At 42.4% G+C, this 23,512-nt stretch overlaps 1 gene segment (V, D, J or C); it reads right to left on the bottom strand.

Annotated features, from left to right (window-relative positions):
- Positions 1 to 15,523: 15,523 nt before the first annotated feature.
- LOC140498042 (immunoglobulin lambda variable 3-25-like) lies at positions 15,524 to 16,156 on the bottom strand. The segment is given in 2 exon segments: positions 15,524 to 15,846; positions 16,011 to 16,156. Coding segments are annotated over 2 exon segments (354 nt in total).
- Positions 16,157 to 23,512: the final 7,356 nt, after the last annotated feature.

The raw sequence follows: 23,512 nt of genomic DNA, 5'->3' as shown, positions 1-23,512 counted from the left end.
TGCTATTTGTTACTGTGCCCCCTGCACCTGGCACAGTGCCTGGCACAGGGTAATGCTGAACAATGGCTAGTTGTTGGACTAGTCTGCACAGTTTTAGTAGCTGAGGATGTTGTTCACACTCTGGGGCCTAAGGGAATTCTGAAGTGTCCCTTAAAAAGGTGAGGCATTGGGAGGGGCAACTCTGCATCTGCCCCCAGCTCAGGGGAGGGGCTGGGAAGGCAGCACCAGCTGAGGCTCCCTCAGGGCACAAGGCAGGAGACTAGGAGCTCCAGGGGGCATTAGCAGCCCATCTTAGACCCAAACTCATCCCATTGCTTCCCTCTGGTGGTCACAGGGACAATAGCCATCCAAGAGAATGTCAGGAGGAAGGTCCTGTTTTTATTTACCTTCTCCTTTGGAATGGGGGCTCCATAGAAACAGGAAGTGGTTTTTTTTGACTTGAATTTATGTTGCCAGATGTTAGCCAGTGCCTGAGGCAGAGTCTGCACCTCATGAATGCTTGGCACCTTGTCATTTTAAAGGAATAGTGCCCCTGGGACCTGAGCACACCAGCCCATGTGTGAACATGCCCAGTGCACTGGGCACCCAGGAACTTTGTTGTGGTGGGCCTGCTGGGGAACGACAGTGGCACCTTGGGTTAAGCAGGGAGCAAATCCACAGAAGGAGGAAAGATCAGGGTGAGGAAAATCATAGAGGAGGAATCATCTTCAGGAAGTACACTGGCTGAGCTGTCCAGCTGAAGTCCAGGAGAAGGGAAGGAACAGAGAACATACATGGTGGTGCACCACAGGAACTTGAAGTACCAAAGAAATGGACCAAAGCAAGAAGAAAATGGCCCATAGAAACAAATGTTTACAGAAGCTCTTTTTGTCGTGGCTAAGAATTGGAAATCAATTATGATTGTAATGGAATATTATTGTGCTCTAAGAAATGAAAAGCAGGATGATTTCTGAAAAACCTGGAAAGACATGAACTGATATAAAGTGAAGGGTAAAAGCTTTTGAGACTTGAGCACTGTAGGAACTGAGTCTGTGTCTTTTCTTTCATGACGACATATAAAATATGTGTTTGCTATTTCTGCCCTTTAACATTGTCAGCCTGAAAGTTTGGTTAAAAGAGGCAAACAGACTGGGTGGTAGATCAATTCGTATTGCTTATTCCCTTAAAGCTAGCAAAGCTAGTGCACATGCATGTGCATGGAGCAAGATATTAATTCTGTCTGATTAAAAGAATTAGAACTTTATCCCAACTCAGGATGTCTGTGACTGACATTTATGCTCTCCATGTATGTTTAACCATAGCATGAGAAAGGAGTTTTCCCCACTGAATAAATTGTAAATACAATAAAATAAGAATGTGGACAAATTGTCAACTGAAATTACAAGACAGGGCATTTGTGTTCCTTTACCATTAAGATGGCAAAACATAGTATATGTCCATAAAATACTAAGATAAGAAAAGTTCCATTATTCAAGATAATGTCTTGGGTTAAGGCTCCTTATTGTTAATGGACACAAACAGAGAATGCTCTTTGCTTCTTCTGGCTTTGCAGTTGTTGACACAGGAAGAGGTATTCTCTGGATTTACTCAGAGAACAAAGAGGGGCATGTCTACTAGGCCAAGGTTCACCTTCTTGTTCACTAGTTCAGGCTTTGACCCCTACTGGGGCTCACATGATCTTAATTGATCATCAACATTTATTTGCAATATTTCTGTGTCCTGTTAATACTGTTGATTTTTATAAAGTTTATAAACGATGTTGAAAAAACATACATTCTTTAGCAGTCCAACTGAGAAAATGTTATCAGATTTTAGTTGTAATTTACAAGACATTTCTTCCATTTTCTGTTTTTCTTTTCGTCATCTTTCAGTTGGTGTTATCTAATTCTGAGAAAGGGATCTTAAAGTCTCCTACTTTTATTAAGTCACTATTTTTGAAATTCTATTAATTTTTGCTTTATAAATTTACATATTTAGACTTTTGGATTGTACAAAGTTAATGCTGGCATTTGGTTGTAGTCTCTGATTCCTTTTAGCCAAATTTAATTTGTTTTTCTCTGATTATATTGTGATTATCTTTCTTTCCTCTGATAGCACGACTGAATCTTCTGCTTTCTAGACTCACTGCATACATGGTAAATCATGTCCTAGCTTTTTATAGTGTATTCATTTCTTTTTTAGTCATGCCTAGCTTTATTTATAGATGCACAGTGCGCTTAGCATAATGCCTGGTACATAGGAGGCACTTCTTAAGTGTTTATTGATTGATTACTTATTGATTGATTATGCTTTTTTAAATCAATATCTTGGAGCTTTTTCTATTGTTAATCAAGCATCACTCCATGTCACATCACTGGATATTTTAATTCATTGAAATTTAAAATTATAAGGATTGAGTGTATATTTTCCACTCTTATTGTATTTAATATTTCTCTGAATTATGGGGTTTTTTTTGTTCCCCTTAAGTTATTGAAACAACACTTTACCTCACAATCATTATTCCATTATCTACATTTAGGAGACATTAGTCTCCAGACCCTCTTCTCACTCTCCATTGTTTTCCTTCTACCCTTAAATGTTCCCCAAGTTTTAGAGTTTTCCCCCATGATTGCTTATTCTTTCTTCCTTGTACTGTTATCCCATTTTTCCACCCCTCTTTTCCTCTTTCTTTGTTCCCTCTCAGTTATGTACTTAATTCAAAATATCCCTGACCGCTTTCATTCCTCCTTTTGTTCAGCTGCATATTCTTGAGAAACAAATTCCCCACTAGCTGTGCCCAACTCCTTGTTTGTCTCACCACTTAAAGTTCTTCTGTCCATCTAGAAGTGACTGACACATCTAATCTTCTTTCTTTGGGACTCCTAGTTTTATCATTATCTTGGTCTGAATTCTGAAATCTTTCAAAGTTGCTTTTCTCTAGAATATTTTAATTACTCTCTCGATTGTTCTCTATCTGTTCTTCACTTTGCTGCACTTCAGTGCATAAATGTCTTCACACTTTCCTCTAGTTCTCCATCCCCTCATTCTTAGAGCATAATGAGACTTCATTACATTCACCTGCCACCATTTATCTAGAGATTTTCCAATGAAAGGACAATTGTCATGTGTTTTCTCATACTCAGCAGACAGTCAGGTACACAGGCAGCACCTTCTGAATAGTCAGGTTCAATTGATTGCCAAGATGTCTCTGAACAGGGATTATCTGATTAAACCCCTCAAATATGTGATTTAACTGCCTGAATTATTGTGTTGTTCTTGTGTTTGTCCTACATTTTCAAAGAGGACCTTGACATCAGAGAAATGATGACATGACTTGCCCTTGACTTTGTTTTCAGTGAGGGAGAGCTGTGTAAGGGCAAAAGCCTCACTTTTTTCTACTGAGTCCTCTGGATCCAGTGACCAGATATTCATCAAGATGACTGGAGATGGCTGAGGATGTAATGGGAGACCTTGGATTCTTTGGCCTTGTGTCTATTCAGGTACTCAGGGTGAGATGAAGCCCATATAGTCAATGGACATGTTTGAAAAGTAGTCAGGGAGTGGCACCTTTAAAACAAAATAAGGAAATCAAGCGGGAAGGGAAGGGAAACAGTTACAACTAATAATCACGAGTTAGCCTAGAGGGGTCGAGGACACAGTACTTAAGTGGAGTTTGGTCAGGAAGGCAGTCTATGGGCTTCAGAGTGCAGTAGGTTTAAGGTTTAAGGTCATCAGGGGAAAGGAAAGCAGAGGAGAGGACAGGATAAGGCAGGACAGGAGAGTCTAGATTATCCATATTACCAACAGTAATTGGTGATGCTTTTAGATAAATACTTTCTATCAATTTAAGGAAAAATCTATTTTATGACTGTCCTTTTTTTTAATAGAAATGAGTGTTGTATTTTATCCAAAGCTTTTCCCACACATATGGATACAATCTCAGGTTTGTATGAAGAACCAGAAGCCACAACACACAAAGCCTCAAATTTTAGGCACAAGAACTGTGGTACAGAGCTCCCTGTGCCACAGAATCAGAGATCTACTTTGAAATCCAGGAAATGGGTTATTATCATCAGTAAGAAGCAAAGCAGAAAAGAAAAGACTTAGAATCTTTCTATGGGCACAAGGACCAAAACACAAATACCGAAAAGGTCAGCATTGAGACTGTACCGCAATCTGCAACTTCAGAAGGGAATATGATCTGGTCGGAAGCACAAAGAACTTCTTGAAGAGTTCTGGAAGCATTTGAAAACCCAAATGAGAGAAATAGAAGACAAATTGGCCAATGATTTTAAAAATATGAAAAAAGAATTTACTGTAGAGAACAGCTCCTTAAAAAGGAAAATTGAACAAATGAAAAAAGAAGTATAAAGCCAACTAGTGAAAATAACTCCTTAAAAGGAACAATTGGACAGAAGGAAAAGGAGATGCAAAAGTTAATTGAAGAAAACAATCTGATAAAAAATAGAATGGGGCAAGTAGAAGCAAAGGAATCTCTGTGACATCAAGAAGCAGTCAAACCTAATCTAAAGAGTGAAAAGATAGAAGAAAAAGTCAAATATCTAATTAGAAAAACAAATGACCTGGAAAAAATCCAGGACAGAAAAATCTAAGGATTATTGGTCTACCAGAAAACCATGATGAAAAAAAGAGCCTGGGCAATATTATCCAAGAAATCATCAAGGAAAATTGCCCAGAAGTCCTAGACCCAGAGAGCAAAATGGGCATTGAAAGAATCCACCCTTCACCTCCTGAGAGGGACCCAAACTGAAAACAACAAGGAATATCATTGTCAGCCAGAACTATCACATAAAGGAAAAAATACTACAGGCAGCCAGAAAGAAACAATTCAAATATTGAGGAACTACAGTCAGGATCACACAGGACCTTGTAGCTTCTATAGTAAAAGATCAAAGGAATTGGAAAGTAATATATTGTAAGGCAAAGGAGATGAGATGACAACCAATGATCAATTACCCAGCAAAGGTGAGCATAATATTTCAGGCAAGGAGATGGACATTCAGTGAAGTGAGGGATTTCCATACCTTCCTGATGAAAAGGCCAGAACTCAATAGAAAATGTGATCTTCAAACGTAGGTCTCAGGAGAGGCATAAAAAGGTATATAGGGGGAAAAAATTGTTATTCAATATGGGCACACTGTTTACATCCCTACAAGAGAAGATGATACTTTTCAGTCTTGAGAATTGTACATGTATTATGCAATGTAAAAGGGATAAATATAGGCAGTTGTAGCGGGTTTAAATTCAAGGATGTGATGACAACAAATGTGATTCAAGGGTGTGAAAAGATTGTAATGGGAGATGTGAAAAGGAGGAGGCAGAAAAAAAATAAATTTCGTCACAGGAAGAGACACAAGAATATATTACATTAGAGGAAAAGAGGGGAGGGAGATGAGTATTATTTCAGATATACTCTCTCTGATCTGATTCAAGGAGGGTAAAACAAAGTAAAAAGGCAAAAACCTGGGAATGGAGTGAGAGGTGGGGAGGGGGAGTGTAGGGGGCCTTTTCTAGAGGTTCTGGTTTCAACCTTCTCTTCTGTCAGAAACCTTTCCACATCCTCCCAATACTTCCCTCCAACTTTACCTACCTAGGATGTCTCTGTGTTGTCTTTTTTTCACTCAGGGGCATCTGGGTTCCTCTAATAGAAGGGAAGGAACCCTGAGAACAGATTGCTGCTGTTTGTTGCTGTGCCCCCTGCACCTGGCATAGTGCCTGGCACATGGTGAGTTCTGAGCAACGGCTCATAGTTGTATTTGTCTGAGCAACTGAGGATGTTGTTTTAGCAGCTGAGGATGTTGTTCACACTCTGGGGACTAAGAGAGTTCTGAAATGCCCCCTAAAAAGGTGGAACATTGGGAGGGGCAGTTCTGCATCTGCCCTCTGCTTAGGGGGAGGGGCTGGGAAGGTAGCATCACCTGAGCCCTCCCCTCCCCACCAGGCCACAGGGCAGGAGACCAAGAGCTCAGCGGCCAAGAGCCCCAGGGGCCATTAGCAGCCTAATTCAGCCCCAAACTCATTCCAGTGTCTCTCTCTGGTCGTGAAAGGGAAATGGGAGCCCCAAGGATTGTGAGAACGAAGGTCATTTATTTTGTTGGCTTCCTTTTGGAATGGAAAGTCCTTGAAAAGAAGAATAGTGTTTCCTTTTGCTTGAATTTATATTATTAGTAATTAGCATAGTCGAGGGAGGAAAAGAACTCTTATGTTCACCATTGTTTAGAGACACTCTTCATAGAGTCAAAAATGGGATCAGAATCTCATTTTCCAGATTCATGGAATAGATTCACATCAGAATAGGAAGTGTTTCCCAGTTCAAAAAATGGTCATAATATTTGAATAGCCATTTTTCAGAGGAAGAAACCCAAATGATCAGTAGTCATGTAAATGTAAGCTTGAGTTATATACAACAAAATATTTTTACTTTTTTTTTTTTGAAATGTAGGGCAGATTTTATTTAACTCAATGGCAAATGCAAAAGATTCATTTTGTTGTTGTCCAGTCAGTGCAGTCATGTCTGACTCTTCATGACTCCACTTGGGTTTTCTTGATAAAGTTACTAGAGTGGTTTGCTATTTCCTTCTTCAGCTGTTTTCACAGATGAGAAAACTGAGGCAAACAGGGTTAAGTGACTTGCCCAGGGTCACACAGACTGTCAGTATCTGAGTCGGATTCCAGGCCCAGTGCTCTATCCACTGTGCCACCTACTGCCTATATATAGGTTGCTTTACATCTATCTGTTTGCATGTTGTCTCCCCAGTTAGGATGAAAGCTTCTGAAGGCCAGAGACTGTCTTCTGTCTCTTTTTATATCCCCAGAGTCTAGCATAGAGCCTAACAGCCCAAAAGACTCATACCTGAGCCCATAAACAGTCAAGAAAAATGCCTCTGTGGGAAGATCTGTGTCTCCCTTTGTAAGCCTTCACTATCTTTTTTTTTAATAATTAAATTTATTTATTTAACTTTTAACATTCATTTTCACAAAATTTTGGGTTACAAATTTTCTCCCCTTTTATCCCCTCCCCCCCAAGCACCAAGCATTCTAATTGCCCCTGTGACCAATCTGCTCTCTCTTCTATCATCCCTCTCTGCCCTTGTCTCCGTCTTCTCTTTTGTCCTGTAGGGCCAGATAGCTTTCTATACCCCTTTACCTGTATTTCTTGTTTCCTAGTGGCAAGAACATTACTCGACAGTTGTTCCTAACACTTTGAGTTCCAACTTCTTTACCTCCCTCCCTCTCCACCCCTTCCCTTTGGAAGGCAAGCAATTCAATATAGGCCAAATTTGTGTAGTTTTGCAAATGACTTGCATAATAGTTGTGTTGTATAAGACTAACTATATTTCCCTCCATCCTATCCTGTCCCCCATTACTTCTATTCTCTTTTGATCCTATCCCTCCCCATGAGTGTCGACCTGGAATTGCACTCTCCTCCCCATGCCTTCCCTTCTGTCATCCCCCCCACCCTGCTTGTCCCCTTATCCCCCACTTTACTGTATTGTGATATAGTTTTCATACCAAAATGAGTGTGTATTTTATTCCTTCCTTTAGTGGAATGTGATGAGAGTAGACTTCATGTTTTTCTCTCACCTCCCCTCTTTATCCCTCCACTAATGAGTCTTTGCTTGCCTCTTTTATGAGAGATAATTTGCCCCATTAAATTTCTCCCTTTCTCCTCCCAATATATTTCTCTCTCACTGCTTGATTTAATTTTTTTTTAAGATATGATCCTATCCTCTTCAATTCACTCTATGCACTCTGTCTCTATGTATGTGTGCGTGTGTGCATGTGTATGTGTGTAATCCCACCCAGTAACCAGATACTGAAATGTTTCAAGAGTTACAAATATTGTCTTTCCATGTAGGAATGTAAACAGTTAAACTTCAGTAAGTCCCTTATGACTTCTCTTTGCTGTTCACCTTTTCATGGTTCTCTTCATTCTTGTGTTAGAAAGTCAGATTTTCTTTTCAGCTCTGGTCTTTTCATCAAGAATGCTTGAAAGTCCTCTATTTCATTGAAAGATCAATTTTTCCCCTGAAGTATTATACTCAGTTTTGCTGGGCAGGTGATTCTTGGTTTTAGTCCTAGTTCCTTTGACTTCTGGAATATCCTATTCCATGCCCTTCGATCCCTTAATGTAGAGGCTGCTAGATCTTGTGTTATCCTGATTGTATTTCCACAGTACTTGAATTGTTTCTTTCTAGCTGCTTGCAATATTTTCTCCTTGACCAGGGAATTCTGGAATTTGGCCACAATGTTCCTAGGAGTTTCTCTTTTTGGATCTCTTTCAGACGGTGATCTGTGGATTCCTTGAATACTTATTTTGCCCTCTGGTTCTAGAATCTCAGGGCAGCTTTCCTCGATAATTTCATGAAAAATGATGTCTAGGCTCTTCTTTTGATCATGGCTTTCAGATAGTCCCATAATTTTTAAATTGTCTCTCCTGGATCTATTTTCCAGGTCAGTTGTTTTTCCAATGAGATATTTCACATTATCTTCCATTTTTCCATTCTTCTCGCTTTATTCTGTGATTTCTTGCTTTCTCATAAAGTCCTTATCCTCCATCTGTGCCATTCTAATTTTGAAAGAACTATTTTCTTCAGTGAGCTTTTGAATCTCCTTTTCCATTTGGCTAATTTTGCTTTTGAAAGCATTCTTCTCCTCATTGGCTTTTTGAACCTCTTTTGCCAATTGAGTTAGGCTAGTTTTCAAGGTGTTATTTTCTTCAACATTTTTTTGGGTCTCCTTTAGCAGGGAGCTGATCTGCTGTTCATGCTTTGACTTCATGTCTCTCATTTCTCTTCCCAGATTTTCCTCTACCTCTCTAACTTGATTTTCAAAATTTTTTTTGAGCTCTTCCATGGCCTGAGCCCATTGGGTGGGCTGGGACACAGAAGCCTTGATTTGTGTGTCTTTGCCGGATGGTAAGCATTGTTCTTCCTCATCAGAAAGGAAGGGAGGAAATGCCTCTTCACCAAGAAAGTAACCTTCTATAGTCTTATTTCTTTTCCCTTTTCTGGGCATTTTCCCAGCCAGTGACTTGACCTCTGAATATTCTCCTCACACCCACCTCACCTCCTGATCCTCCCAGCCAGTGTTTGGGGTCTGAGATTCAAATGCTGCTTCCAGCCTCAGGGCTTTGGGCGGGGGCAGGGCTGCTATTCAGTGTGAGATTAAGTTCCCATGCTCAGGTCGGGGCAGGGCTGCCTCTTAGGTTCAGTTCCCTCAGGGAGTTTATGCACAGACCTTCCACAATGGATCCAGGCTCCTGCCCCCTTGGTGAGCCCTGGTTTGCAGCTGCCTCTCAGCTTTTACCTCCTGGGGGGGCTTGAGTTATGGGGTACCCCATTCCCCTCTCGACCTGCCAAAGAGACTCTCTCACCGACCCCCGTCACCTGTGGGTGGAGGGATTTGTGAGGCCGCTAGAGATTCCTTCCCTGAAGCCTGCTCAGATCTGTATCTCTTGGTGCTGCGGCTGCTGCCGCGGCAGGTCTGGTCTGGGCTCCGCGTCTGCAGTGCGAGGGACCTTTTGTGAGAGGTTTGCAGGTCCCTCTGTGGGTGGAGGGACCCGCGTGACCGCTGGAGATCCCATCCCTGAAGCCCGCTTGGATCTTTTCCTCTTGGTGCCGCAGCCGCTGCAGGGCTGCACTCAGCTCCCAGTCCTGGCACCCAGTCCTCAGCGCGAAGGACCCCCCGCGAGAGGTTTGCAGGTCTCTCCAGAACAGAAATCTCCCTCGCTCCAATGTTCCGTGGCCTCTGGGTGCAGAATTCGCAGTGAGTTACTTCCCTGTAGCCATTCTATGTGTTGTGGGTTCGGAGTTATGTGTATGTGCGTCTTTCTACTCCGCCATCTTGGCTCCCGCTACAACAAAATATTTTTAAAAAAGTTTCTGCTCTCTGAAGATGGCAGAATAGGTCAGAAAATCCCAGGCTCTCTAGATGTACTCAAGAAGTGATATAATAATTGTAGGCTCAGAGGGAACATAGAGAACCAAAAATAAATAATAATAGGGTAAGAAATGTGGTCCTCCTGGGACAATCAGGGAAGACATGAAGAAATATCCTAGAAGAAATTTCATTCCTCTGGTGATGTCTGGTTAAACAACCAGCAGCAAGCCCTGACATTAGCTGGGTGGGGAGACTGCCTCAGCCCCAGCCACAGGAACTTTTCCCCCTGGAACATTTAGGGGAGTAGAGTGTCTGTTCCAGAGAAGAAGGAGGGAACATCTGCTGACAAGGAATGCCACACCGTGCTGTGATTGAAGACATGTTTGGTTATAAGGAAACAGCAGATGCTGTGAGTGTAAAAGCAGTGGGGCAGGGACTCAGTTAGCTCTCGGCACATACAGGAGTCTGCAGGTCTTGGTTTTGGCTCCAGGACAGAGGGGAAAACTGAAGGAGGAGCTGAGGCCTGAGGCACCATCCCCCATGCGCTAGGAATAGAGCTGATTACAAAAACATATCTAGTACAGAGTAAAAAACAAAGGAGAACATTCAACTATAGAGAATTACTATGGGGAAAGAAAAGACTGTGGTTCATCTATTGAAGGAAATAAAAATCATTCTACCCCAATGTCAAATGGTCGCCTGCCCAAATAGAATTCAAAGCAGAACTTTAAAAAAACTTCAAAATTCAAAAGAGAGAGACCAAGATAAACTAAAAAAAATCAAACAATACAAGAATGGTCTAAGAAAAACAGGATTATGAAAAGAATGCCAACCCATTACAAAAGGAGATGCAGAATATTAAAGAACAAAATGAGTCTTTGAAAATTACAAGTGAATCAGGAGAAGCTAATGAAATTATGATACATATACAATGAAACAAAATATAAAGAATGAAAAAATGGAAGAGAATAAGGAACATTTCACAAGAAAAACAATGGATCTGGAGAGCAGACCAAGGAGAGAAAACATAACAATAACTGGACTACAAGAAAGCTGTGATATCAAGAGGAATGTTGATAGTAATATAAAAATAATAAAGGAAAATTTCCCTGAGTCATTGGAACAAGAGGGGAAAGTAGAAATAGAAAAAAAAAGTCTACCAATCACCATCGAAAAGGTGGTGATTGGAAAAATGTGAAAAACCCATAAAAATATCAGAGTAAAATTCTGAAACCCCAGCTCAAGTATGAAATATTATGAGCAACAATTAAACAAAAAATTCAATAATTTTGCCACAATTATAATCACATGAGACCTACTGGTGGTGTCACTAAAAGACCACAGGTCTTGGAGCCCAATATATATTGAAGAGAAAATGAACTGAGATTGTAGCTGAAAATATCCTACCATCAATGCTGAGTACAATCCTGAGTGAAAGAAAAAATGGACATTTAATGAAATGTCAGACTTTCCAGACTTTGTTAAAAAAGAAAAGAGACCTGAACTTAAGAGAAGATTTGACATACAAGAGCCAAGAGAGATACAAGATACATAGCAAACACTAATTACAAGGGACTTAATAAGGACAGACAACTCATCTTTTATGTACATAAAGTGTATGTCTAAGATTGTCATTAGTAATTGGGTAGATAGATGGAAAGATTGGCGGTAGATGTGAGCATGATATGAGTTCAAAAAGTAAACCCTTGAGGAACACCTAAAAAGAATAATTATCTCATACAAAAGAAGTTCAAAAGGAAGATCCAACACAGAGGAATTAGATGGGGGAGGAAAGCTGGTAGTCCTGGAAACCTAGTTTCATTGGGAATGGGTTCAAGAGGGAACAATACATATGATATATATCTGAAAGAGTATAAAAGTCTTCTAAATCAGAAAGAAATGAAATTCTAAAGGGATGGAGGGATCCCTTTCTCATGTTTTTCTTTTTCTTTTGTCATTGTGAACATAGTTATCACTCTTGCATGCGAGAGAGTAGTAATCAGCCTCATCCTCAGTCATGAGCCTGAGTCCTTGAGCCCCTCCCTCTTTCCACAAATGGAATTCGAGAATTGGGCAGGGATCCCCAAGGACTAGTCTCTAGAATCCTAGGTCAACAGGAGAGACCTTCAAAATTGCTGCAGATACCAGGATACAAAGCAGTTCTCCGTACCATCCTCAATAGATACATACTGGCTGAAGTCTAAGACCCAGAGGTGGCTGAGGGAACACATAGAAAGCCATAGAACCTGGAAGGTAGGGAAAGAGGAGGCAGAGTGGTCTATTTCCCAAGATGATCCTAACCCCCCAAATGCAACAAGATCCAACAGGGGTTCCTGAAAGGAGCTGAATTGGTGCTGTGGAACACTCAGAGACTGGCAAAAAAGCAAAGACACCTAGGTCATCCTCTGCATCTCATGACATTGACGGTCATCCTGACTTTTGTCCTTCCACTGGAAGAGAGTGAGACAACTCTGTGCACCTGTGCCTAACTTAAATCATATTCTCCTGCAAGTCAAGACATCACCCATGATGGCACTGAGCCTCTAAGAAATGAGGACAGCATTTGTAGTGGTAATTCAAATGGGAAGGTCTTTCCTATTCATTAATAGGCTCATGTGACCTGCATAAATCACATGGAAGTGTAAGTCACAAGTGGTGGGAGGAGCTTGCTGAACTGGTAGAACAGGAAGGGTGGAGCAGAGCTGGGAGCAAGTTGGTGAGAGCAGTTAGAGCAGAGGAGAGAGGACACAGGCAGGTACAGATAGTCTTCTGAGCATTTTCTTGTGGGAAGGCTGTGGTGGAGGGTGTGTGTGTCAGGACTTGGGAATGGCTTTGTTCTCTACAATGCTAATGTGTACTGACTTCTTGGTTCTTATAATGGATTTGGCTTCCTGTTTTGGAATAAATATTTTTCTTTTTCTTCTGTGTGGAGAGTCTGTTATACTTTGTGATTCAGAACTTCACCATCATGTTCATAGTCACCACCAGTGCTGTGAACATTGCCTTGGCGAGAAAGAATTTCCCAAGGGCATCGTATCTCTTCCAATCAAAAGGAAGAGATTGGTTTACTTTTGTTACTGTAGGTTCACCATCTGGCACTTAGGAGAAGTCCTTAAAAATGGCTATTATTTGTTGTCCTTATTCTTTGGAATATTTTTGTAGCTTAAGAGTCAGGCAGTATGTATTCATCAAGAGCGGCTTACTCTCTGCTTAGTTTTGTAGATTCTTAACTCTCAATGGACTATTTTGTGTTCCAACATTTTCAGGCCAAAGGTCTTTGCTGGGGGCAGAGAAAACAGAAGCCAAAGAATCTTTCAGCAGATCAGCCTTCTATTTGTCTGAGGCTCCTCACTCCCACCCACCCGACCACCATCAGTACACATCCTCTGCCTTCAGAGCACTCATTCTTTCCTCCAAAACTGACAGAAACTACACCCTCTCCATTGTCTGGAACATTCCTCATTAGTCTCAGCTGTGTCTGGGATTGCTGGTCTCAGTGAAATTGCCCTCCCAGAACTGACCCTTCCTTCTATGTCTTTCTTATGGCCAGGGAATTTCCCAGACCCTCTTGTAGAGATTCAGGGAATGATCTTGGACTATGTAACTTCATGAGGGAAGGGGTTGTTCTGAGGATTCTCTAACCTTTTGGGGGGAATTTTTATTTTCCTTCACTGAATTCTACTATTGAGGACTTACATTCATTCCTCCTACCATTTAGATTAACTGAAACATGTCTTCCATTAATATAAGCCTCTTCTGACTTAAATATGATGCATGGAATCATAGTTTTAAGAGAGGACTATTTGACATCCCTCAGTCAGAGGCCAAGAAAGATTTTCAGCTTCCCAAAGACATTTCACTATTTGTGGAAAAGATTCCACTACCTAACCATATGAGTAAGGATTTCCTTTACCTAGACTCTTGATTGTCTTTGGGTTACGTCACCTGCTTTTCCCCTATTAATCTAATGCAACGTCTTTAAAATGAAAGCTTTCAGTTCTGTGAAGGTAGGATCCTGCAAATTCAATGTTTAAGTCTGTAACTTTCTCCAGGGAGTTTATGGAACTCGGGACAGGCTGACTCTTTAGGAAACCATCAGTGAATCTGTAACCTTGACCAAGCAGCTACTATGTTCTATTTTCTGGGCCAGGTGCTAGAGATACTCAGATGTGTCTCTCTTTCAATCCCTGCCTGAGAGTACCCCTGTTTCTCCAGCCCCAGTGTCCCTTATTCTACCCTTGGTAATCCCAAATTTCTTTAGTGAGGCTCAAACTTGAGATCACCAAGTTCAGTATAGACCAGAGCTTCATTCACAGAATGTCTCATACAGTAATTAGTCATCATTTATTAAATTCTAATTTTTAAGGAATTATTTTCTTCAGCAAGCTTTTGTACTTCCTTTCCCATTTTGTCAGTCCTATGGATTTTTTTGGAATTCTTTTGCTCTGCACATTTTTGTGTATCTTCTGCCATGCAATGGACTCTTTTACTTACTATTTTTTCTACTACTCTCATTTATTTCTCCAATATTTCTTCTAATTCTCTAATTTGTTAAATCAATTCTAAGCTCTTCTAGGAATTCCTGTTGGACCTGAGACCACATTAGATTTTTCCTTGAAGCCTTGCATACTGCCCTTTTGATGCTATTGTCCTCACTTAAGTTGACGCCTTGACCCTTCGTATTACAAGAATCTCTTTCTATACTCAAGGTTTTTTGTTTGTTTGCTCATATTTTCTGCCTTTTTTGGGACATGGTGTTTTTAAGGGAGAGCTGGGCTCTGGTTGTACACTGCCCAAGCTTTTCGTGTTGGGGCTTTGGGTCTTGCTGCTGTCCTTCCCTGGCAATCTGGGCTAAGCTGCCTGCTGTCTCTGGAGGGCAGATTTCCCGGGTGGTTTGGCAGTGGGATGTCCCTGTGGGTCTGACCTGGCACTGGGCTTAGCTATTTACCTGCAAGGGTTGCACTGGAAACACAGGCTTATTTGGCCAGTCCCACTTCACTCCTGGTGATCACTGAGGTCAAGGGCTCCCTGGTGGCTTCTGGTAAGGGTAGGCTCATTGGGGTGTGGCCTTGTGAGCTGCACAGATTGCTCCATTTACTGGGAGACTGCTGAATTGCAGGAGTGTGAATTGCCCCAGACTTGCAGCCTTACTGCAGGCCTCCTGCTGTGGACGGTGCTGGTTCTGCTCTTAGACCCTGTTCTCCTACCAGCCCAGTGTGATAAACCTTTTCTGCCTGGCTGCTAAGCTGCTTCCCTGCTCCTAGATCAGACTGAGTCAGTTTTTTTACTTCTTTTGGAGGAAACTTGGGGAGGACTTCAGAGGGTTCCTCTTCTCCATCCTGGCACCAAAATAGCCTCCAAAGCTTGGAAGAGGCTGAAAGAGCCCTTCACGGGGGCAGCACAACTCAAAGGATGAGAGGGGAGCATGTGGAGGCAGGGAAAGAGGGAGCAGGTGAGGGTCTGAGGAACGGGAGACTTAGAGGGAGAGGGTCATTGGGGAAGGGATTCCCAGGGAGAAGAGCAGGGAGGGAGAAAGGGAGGAAGGGGCCAGAAAGTGAAGTTGTTTCTGTCCTGTGCTCACCAAGTACGTCTCTGGAGCCTAGAGGGGAGGGTACAGGGGGAGAAGGCCTGGCAGGGTTTTTGTCTCACTTCCCCCTCAGTCTATGTCACTGTGTTTACTACTCCACTGCTGACAGTAATAATCAGCCTCATCCTCAGCCTGCAGCCCAGAGATGCTCAGGGTGGCCGTGTTCCTTGACTTGGCACCAGAGAATCTGTCAGGGATCCCCGAGGGCCTTTTGTTAACATCATATATCACCAGCTTAGGGGCCTGACCAGGTTTCTGCTGGTACCAGTGTACATAGTTGCCAAGAGTTCCATCCCCAGTACAGGAGATGGAGGCCGTCTCTCCCAGGCTTTTGGACACTGACGGAGGCTGAGTCAGCACTAAGGAGGCCCCAGAACCTGCAAGGGAAGGAAAGAAGAGATTGGTCACAGGCAGGGGTCTCTTTCCCTCAAGGGGATACTGACCCCTGAAGCAGCTTGAGAATGAGCTCAAGTCAGTAGTATGGCTGACCTCAGACACTGTGGGGCCTGAGTTACAGGGAGGAGTCCCTGGGCAACCTCACCTGCGTAGACGGTCAGGAGGGAGAACAGCAGAGAAATCCAAGCCATGGTTAAGAGCCTCTGTGTCCTAAGGATCCCCAGATGGGGCTGGGCTCCCCCAGGGCTCACTTAAGACCAGCCCAGGCCCTGCTGGGAGGAGGCCCCCACATGCAAATCTGCTCCTGCTCTGGACACCTGAAAGAGGGGCCTCAGGTGGTGACTGACTGACTCTGTGGGTTCCTGAGGCACAGGGGGCAGGTCCTTTCTCTGGCAGGGGAGTGTAACAAAAGCCCCTGAGGTCATTTCCTCCTCTGAGATTCTGGGATTCTTGGAGTCAGGTTCCTTCCTACTCAGGACTATGTATGATGCTGCAGGACCTTGTCACTGTAACTGAACTGTTTTGTCCTCCTACAACTTCCCTGTACCCTGGAGCCTTCTCCCCATGGACCCCCCCCCCCATGCTGCCCCTTCCCCCATTGGTGAGTTCCCCCAGGCACTGCTTGGGGACAGCCAGACTTCCTCCCCTCCAGATGTGGTTGGGACTCTGGAGGATTCAGGAGCATAGGGAGTGGGGTCTTCTCTCCCCCATGACTGTGGTCTCCTTTCAGTAGGTGTTTTCCTATTAGGATGTGAGCTCCATCAAGACACTGGAATCACTAGCCCTAAGCACAGGGCCTGACACATGAAGGGATTAAGAAATACCTGTTGCCTTGCCTGGCCTCTAATCCAGAACTGCCTCATGATCATCCAAAGGAAGAGTTGTAACAGTGAGTGGGCCCAGTTTCTGCCCCTATGTCCCTGGGACTTCTGCTGCTCAGGCCTCCCAAGAGGAGGAAGGAAGTTAGGCACTTCCTCACTCTGGGACCCACTTCTCTATTGGTAAAATGCGGGCAATTGGACCTAAGGGTCTACAACTTCCCTACCATCTCTGGTCTTAAATGGTCAAGCCCAAAAGTTCTGTTTTCATCTGGAATTCACCACAGACTCCAAACACTGAGATCGTTGGGGAGCCAAAAGTAAGGGCCTAGGGGATTTGGGAAGTGTCTCCTAAAGAGGTGGGGCATTGGGAGGGGTAACTCTGCATCTGTCCCCAACTCAGGAGTTGGGACTGGTATGGCAGGGCCAGCTGCGCATCCCCCAGGACACAGGGCAGGAGACCAGGAGCTCAAGGGCCAAGAGCACCAGGGGGTGCTGACAGCCCAACTCCGAGCTTCCAAGGACCACACAGCTGGAGCTGGTACCCACAGTCTCTCTTATCCTTCACGGGCCACAAGCATGCAAAACTTACCATACCTCAATCTCTTCTGAGTGCCTGTGAGCTGCTCTTTGGCTTCCACCAGAGCAGAGGCTGAAGGGACTCTGGGGCATAAGCTCCTGGCTCAGTTGGGAAAAACTCCACTTTATCCAACAGTGCCCTCTACAGGCAAAGGTCAGTAAGTACTGCTTCTTCAGAGAAGTACATTCCTGTAATCTTCAACCTCCTATGGGAGTGTAATGCCAGGTAATATTACTTAGGAAAAAAAAAAATAACAGCATAGAAGAATCGAGCAGCCTGGGGTTTTCAAGGCTGAGACAGCTGGAGATTCCTGGAGGACTTCAAATGAGCTAGGATTTCACCTCCTAGAAGACTGTGGAGAATCTTTACACCTTTTTGACAAAGATATTGGGAACCAATGAGCCTGGTGAATGACTCAAAAAGATTCTCAGGGCTAAAAAACAACCAACACTGGAGTCCAGTGGTAAGGACGAAGTCGAATGAATTTTCAGGAGATCTCAGTGATGTGGTTTGTGGTTCCAGTTAGACAATACAGATTAGGATTATCAGAGGAGAGAGGACAGAAGCATGTGTGTTAGTGGAGTAACAACAGTGGAAAGTGAAAATGTCTTTAGAATCCAGAGTTCCCAGTCCCTGAGAATATTGTTGTGGTGGAGGAAATGATGAATTTGTCGACTTGGAAAAATGTGGAAAAACTAAGATTTATGAAAGAAGATGTTATTGGCCCTCACAGAAACAGAGGGTTAATATGTACAGTGCAGTCTTACATAGATGCACTTGAATACAAATGTGTATACATGAGTATGATTATTGATATCTGAGTATATGTATGCGTAAGTATATGTATGTACACAGGTGCCTGTGTTTATGTGTATTTGTATGTCTTCCTGTGTATATGGCAGTATGTGTATATATAAGCATATATGTATGTATGTTTATATACATGTATATATGTACTTGTCTGCATTTAATTATGCCTTCTGGAGTGGGAGGGTGAAAAGAACAAATTAAAAAGCTCACAGCTGAGAACACAAGAAAAATTACAAGGGAACAAAGAAAAGATGGACAGCTCTCAGTGCAGTGCATAGCATTTATTATACAGGCTTTCTTGAAATGGAAATTTCTTGCTGCTTATTTTGAATCGTCTACCACATTCTGCTGTGCACATTACAATTTTTTTCTTTCCTCATTCTTTGTTGTTTTCACTTTGGCTTTTAAGTTTGTTTCTTTTTCTTTGCTTAGTTCATATTTAAGAAAATTACAAACATTAAGTTTCTACTGCTCTCATTGAGACCTTCTTCAATCAGCTGCTTCCGTGTCTGTTTCTATCTGATATTTTGCCCTTTTTGTCTGAAAGAGCTCTTTCTGAGGGATATTTACAAGCATCGTGTCATTTTATCTTCACAGCTATCATGAGAGGTAAAAGTACTTGTGGGGGACAGGATTTGAACCTGGATCTTCCTGGATCCAGGCCCGTTACTTTATTCACTACATCACCTAAGTACAATGTGACATTCACAGAGCCTACCTCAGCCCTGAATATCCTGGCACAATTCTGAATGGCACAATACCACAGACTCTCCACAAGGAAGCAGAACCAAAATATTTATTCAGACACCAGAAAGACAAATCCATGGCAGTAACAAAAATGTATACACAATAACAATGCAGAGAACAACACCATTCCCAAGCCTCCCCCTGCTAGGTTTCCCAACACCAGGTCCATTAAACAAATCTCAAGCAGGCTCTCTTAAACACAATCACAATCTCACACTTACACTAGCCAGAAACCTGATTGCCTGCATCCTTCCTAGCTCTGACTGCTCTCATGACTGTAATGGCAATTGAAATGGAAAGGTCTTTGTCATTCATTAATGGGCCCATGTGACCTGTTTGAATCACCTGGAGGCATAAGACACATGTGGTGGGAGGAGCTTGCTGAACAAGTGGAACAGGAAAGTTGGAGCAGAACCTTGAAGAAGTGAATGAACAACCCGAAGGCAGAGAAGAGGGGACACAAGGAGGCAGGCAGACATGGCAAGACTCTGTCTCTTGAGTGTTTACTGATGAGAAGGCCCTGGCAGAGGGTTGGTGGAGGCTTGAGAATGGCTTTGCTTCCAGTGGTGATCATGTGCTTCTTGTAAATTCTTGGTCACCATGACAGATTTTGCTTTCTGCTTCTGGAATTTGGCTTCCTACTGCCTAAATAAATATTTTTCTTCTTCTTTCTGTATGGAGTGTCTTTATACATCATGACTGAGAACTGTGCCAGCATATTCCTAGTCACCACCAGTGCTGTGAATATTGCCTTGGTGATATATTTGGGGTCATGAACAGGATCTCAGAGTATAAAATCTCTTTTTGTAGGCAGAAAGAAATTAGAGGAAGAAACTAGTATCCCAGGTTGGGATGACTGAACGTATTTTCCACTCACTAGGGAATGGTTTCAAAGCATTGCACCCTGTGAAAACTGGGAAGCAAGGATATAGGAGGGGGAACCTGGAGACTTGGAAAAGTGTTTGCAAGAAATTCCAAGTACCCCAGGAAAGGAGTGGTAGGAGGAGAGGGTGAATTTTATTAACAGGTTACAGTATTATGTGTGAAAACAGAGAGGAGTTACTGAAGGAAAGCATTCAGATGGAAAAAGAGTTATCCACTTTGCATGGACTTCTCAGCCTTCAGGCTCTCCTTTAAAAAATCAGGCTGGGGTTAGGCAGGTCTCAAATGGAAGATTAGACTGTTCATTTAGTTCAGAAGAAGCTGAAGGTTGACAAAAGAAGTGCTCATTGTGACCTTTGCACAGACCCAGTCCAGTTACCACTGTGTCATAAGGAAGCCAGAGCAAGAAAGTGAAATAATGTTAGAAGGAAAAGTTTCTCAGGCAGAAGCATGCCCAATAGGGAGGCAGAAACAGGAGAACCAAGGAGGTAGAACAGTGTTTAAGGAAGTGATTGAGGATTTAACTCAGCAGGAGGTCACAGATATTTTGAGTCAGTTCTCCCAGTGGATGGGAGAAGCATTAATATCTTGGATGATGAGCGTCAGTGATGAAGGGGCCAGAGGAGTATTTATAGATAGTGAGGATAGCTTAAATTTTATAGCTATGACAATCCTTTTGTACAGAAAATTTTTACAGGTTACAATATGCAAGGAGGTAAAAATACTACTAATCTGTTAGCTTTGGCTGCAGAAGGTTGCAGTAGCCCATATCTTACTGACTGTATGTAGCCTAGAGGAGAGAGAACCTGGTATTCACTTAGGGACAGTATAAGGAAGTTAAAGGAGAAGTCATTCCCCAAGTGATAAATGGTCAAAGGATATGAGCAGGGAATTTTCAATGCAAGAAATTAAAACTATCTATAATCCTATGAAAAAATGCTCTAAATCAGTATTGATTGGAGAGATGCAAAGCAAAACAACTCTGAGGTACCACATCACGCCTATCAGATTGACAAACATGGTAAAACAGGAAGATGATAAATGTTGCAGTAGGTGTGGGAGAGTTGGAACACTAATTCATTGTTGGTGGAGCTGTGAGCTGCTCCAATTATTCTGGAGAGCAATTTCTAACTATACCAAAGGGTTACAAAAATGGACATACTCTTTGACCCAGCAATACATTTCTGGGACTCTACCCCAAAGACATCATAGAAATGGGAAAGGCTCCCATACGTACAAAAATATTTACAGCCTCTCTCTTGGTCGTGGTCAAAAACTGGAAATCAAGGGGATGCCCATCAAATGGGGAATGGCTGAACAAGTTGTGGCATATGAATGTAATAGAATACTATTGTGCTATGAGAAACAATGAACAGGAAGACTTCAGAGAAGCCTGGAAAGACTTGTATGAACTGATGCTGTGTGAAAGCAGCAGCACCAGGAGAAATTTGTTCACAGCAACAACCACAGTGTTCGAGGAATTTTTCTGCTAGACTTGGTACTTCATTGACATGCATGGACTTCAATAATTTTCAATGGACTCTTGAGGTAAAACACCTTCCACCTTCAGAGAAAGCACTATGGAATTGGATCACAGACAGAAACAGACCATTTTCTTTTGTATTATGTTATGTTTTGTCATGTTTTATGGTTTCCCCCATTCAGTTTAATTCTTCTATGCAACATGCATTTAATAGGAATGTCCATGTCTGCTGGGGATGGAAGCTCAATTCCATGTGGACAGTCTCGGGTGGGTAAAGGTGGGAACTTCTAAATCTTAGAGTTCTCATGAGGCCCCCCATAAAACACCAGGGAATCGAGGAGTGAGACCGAGCAATCTCGTGTATTTCTGCCTCTTCCCGTGAGAAACGTGATGGGAGGAGCATCCCCCTCGAGACTGTCCCGGATCTGGGCACACCTATTGTTATCTAACAGGCACAGTATTCAGGTGCAAACTATGTGGCTGGAGAGCTTAATTAGGGTCAGGAAAGCCTGAAGGCTCTCTTAGCTCGGGACGGGCCCTTACAGGACAGAGGGCTCCGTTTTTCCTCTCTTCACTCTCCCCTCCCCCTCTCTCCCCACTTACACTTCTGCTTCCAATCTCTTATCGTAAGATCTTTGCCTCCTTGGGAGATTCCTCTCTCCCTCCTAAGGAAGAGCTTCCCCTGCACTTGTAACCAGGACCCTGAATAAAGCTTAACCCTTGTTCGACTCTGGAAAGTCTCTTCTCTCATACGTTTATCCGGTTTGGCCAGCCGAAGACCTGCGATAGAGGTAAGGTAAGACTCGGGTAGCCCTCAGGCCTCTAGGCCTGGCACGTGTCAGACTTGTATAAGACTGTAGACTGTCTCAGGGAGGGAGTGGAGAGAGGGGGAAGAGTAAGGGGGAGGGAGTGGCAAAACATCTAAGGTACATGGAAGTGATTGTGAAGCACTGAAAACAAATAAAATAATTTAATTTACAAAATAAATAAAAAAAAGAAAGTTAAAGGAGGAGCTAATGATGATTGCCATAATGATCAGAAATGCGGATGGATGCTATGATACTGCCTTTGCAGTTTACCCTAGAAATATAATTGAGAAGACAGATTCTTCTGTTTACTAGCACTTAATTTGTAAACATTTAATGCTTTTCAATAAGCACTAAAAATTAGAGAAATAGGGCACCCTCTTCCTGAGGTGCTGGACAAGATTTCAGAGTTAAGTGACTTCGGGGACTGGGGAAAAGACAAAATTCCTAAAGAGAGAGGAATAAATAGAGTTAGAAGTGAGCCCCTTTAACAAGCCCCCACAGTGAGAAACATGCTCATCTTGAATAAAGAACAATGCCCGTTCTGAAATCAGGAAAACTTTTATTACTCTTTACATCTATTCCCCCTGAATGGACAGTTAGCCTCCCCACTAAGGTTACAGGACGAATACAACAAATGCAGAAAGATTGAGTTCTTATACTGTCTTCTGAACTTTGGGTCTTCCACAATAATGTCCCTTTGCCTTGTGACTCCATGTTCTCATCTCTGATAGGCTTTTCTTCACACAGCAACTTGGGCATGCACATTAGTTTCTGACCTCTCCCCTGTCTATGCTGGGTCACAACCTCTGTCACCTAGGAATATGGAAAACAGGACTTTCTTGTCTGCCACAAAATCCCCCTTTTTTCTTTATTAAAATTTCTGTTTCCACACCTAAATCCAATCAATAAACACCTCCTCACATTCTTTCCCCTGTGAATTTTCCCCTTCATCTATCTCTCCTTTATTTAAATATGGGAAGGGAGCAAAGCTGATCCACACTGACAAATTGCAAGGGGTCAGTTCCCTTTCATAAGTACAGATAGAGAGATTCAAAAGGAACAGGAAAATTAATGAATTGTCCATTTAGAAGTTCCATCTAATACAACAGTTTGGGGAGGAGCATCATCTGATGCAGTTTTCTGGTCTGGATGCTCGTGCAAGTCGTCTTCAGCACAGCATCTCTGCATCTTCTTTCCTTTATCGTTTTGTTGAAATTCAGGTGTTCATGCTCCTACAAAACTGACCTTGATACAATTTTAGATGACCATCCCTAGGGTTTATAAACTTATCACTCATACAAAATCAAAATTTGAACTTTAGCCAATTGTCTTGTTTAAGAAATTCACATTAGAACCCAGTTTTTACATTTTACATTAATTCACTGTTCATTTCCCACATCAGGAGGATGATATTTCACTAAGCATTCAATAACAGGCTCCAGTACTTACATAAATGCAATAAATAATCATTTTTTAAATTTTATTTTATTATTATTATTTATTAATGTTTAACAGTCA

The sequence above is a fragment of the Notamacropus eugenii genome, chromosome 4 (assembly GCF_028372415.1).
Source record: "Notamacropus eugenii isolate mMacEug1 chromosome 4, mMacEug1.pri_v2, whole genome shotgun sequence".
Lineage (NCBI taxonomy): Eukaryota > Metazoa > Chordata > Mammalia > Diprotodontia > Macropodidae > Notamacropus > Notamacropus eugenii.
This window is presented reverse-complemented; position numbering and strand designations above follow the sequence as displayed.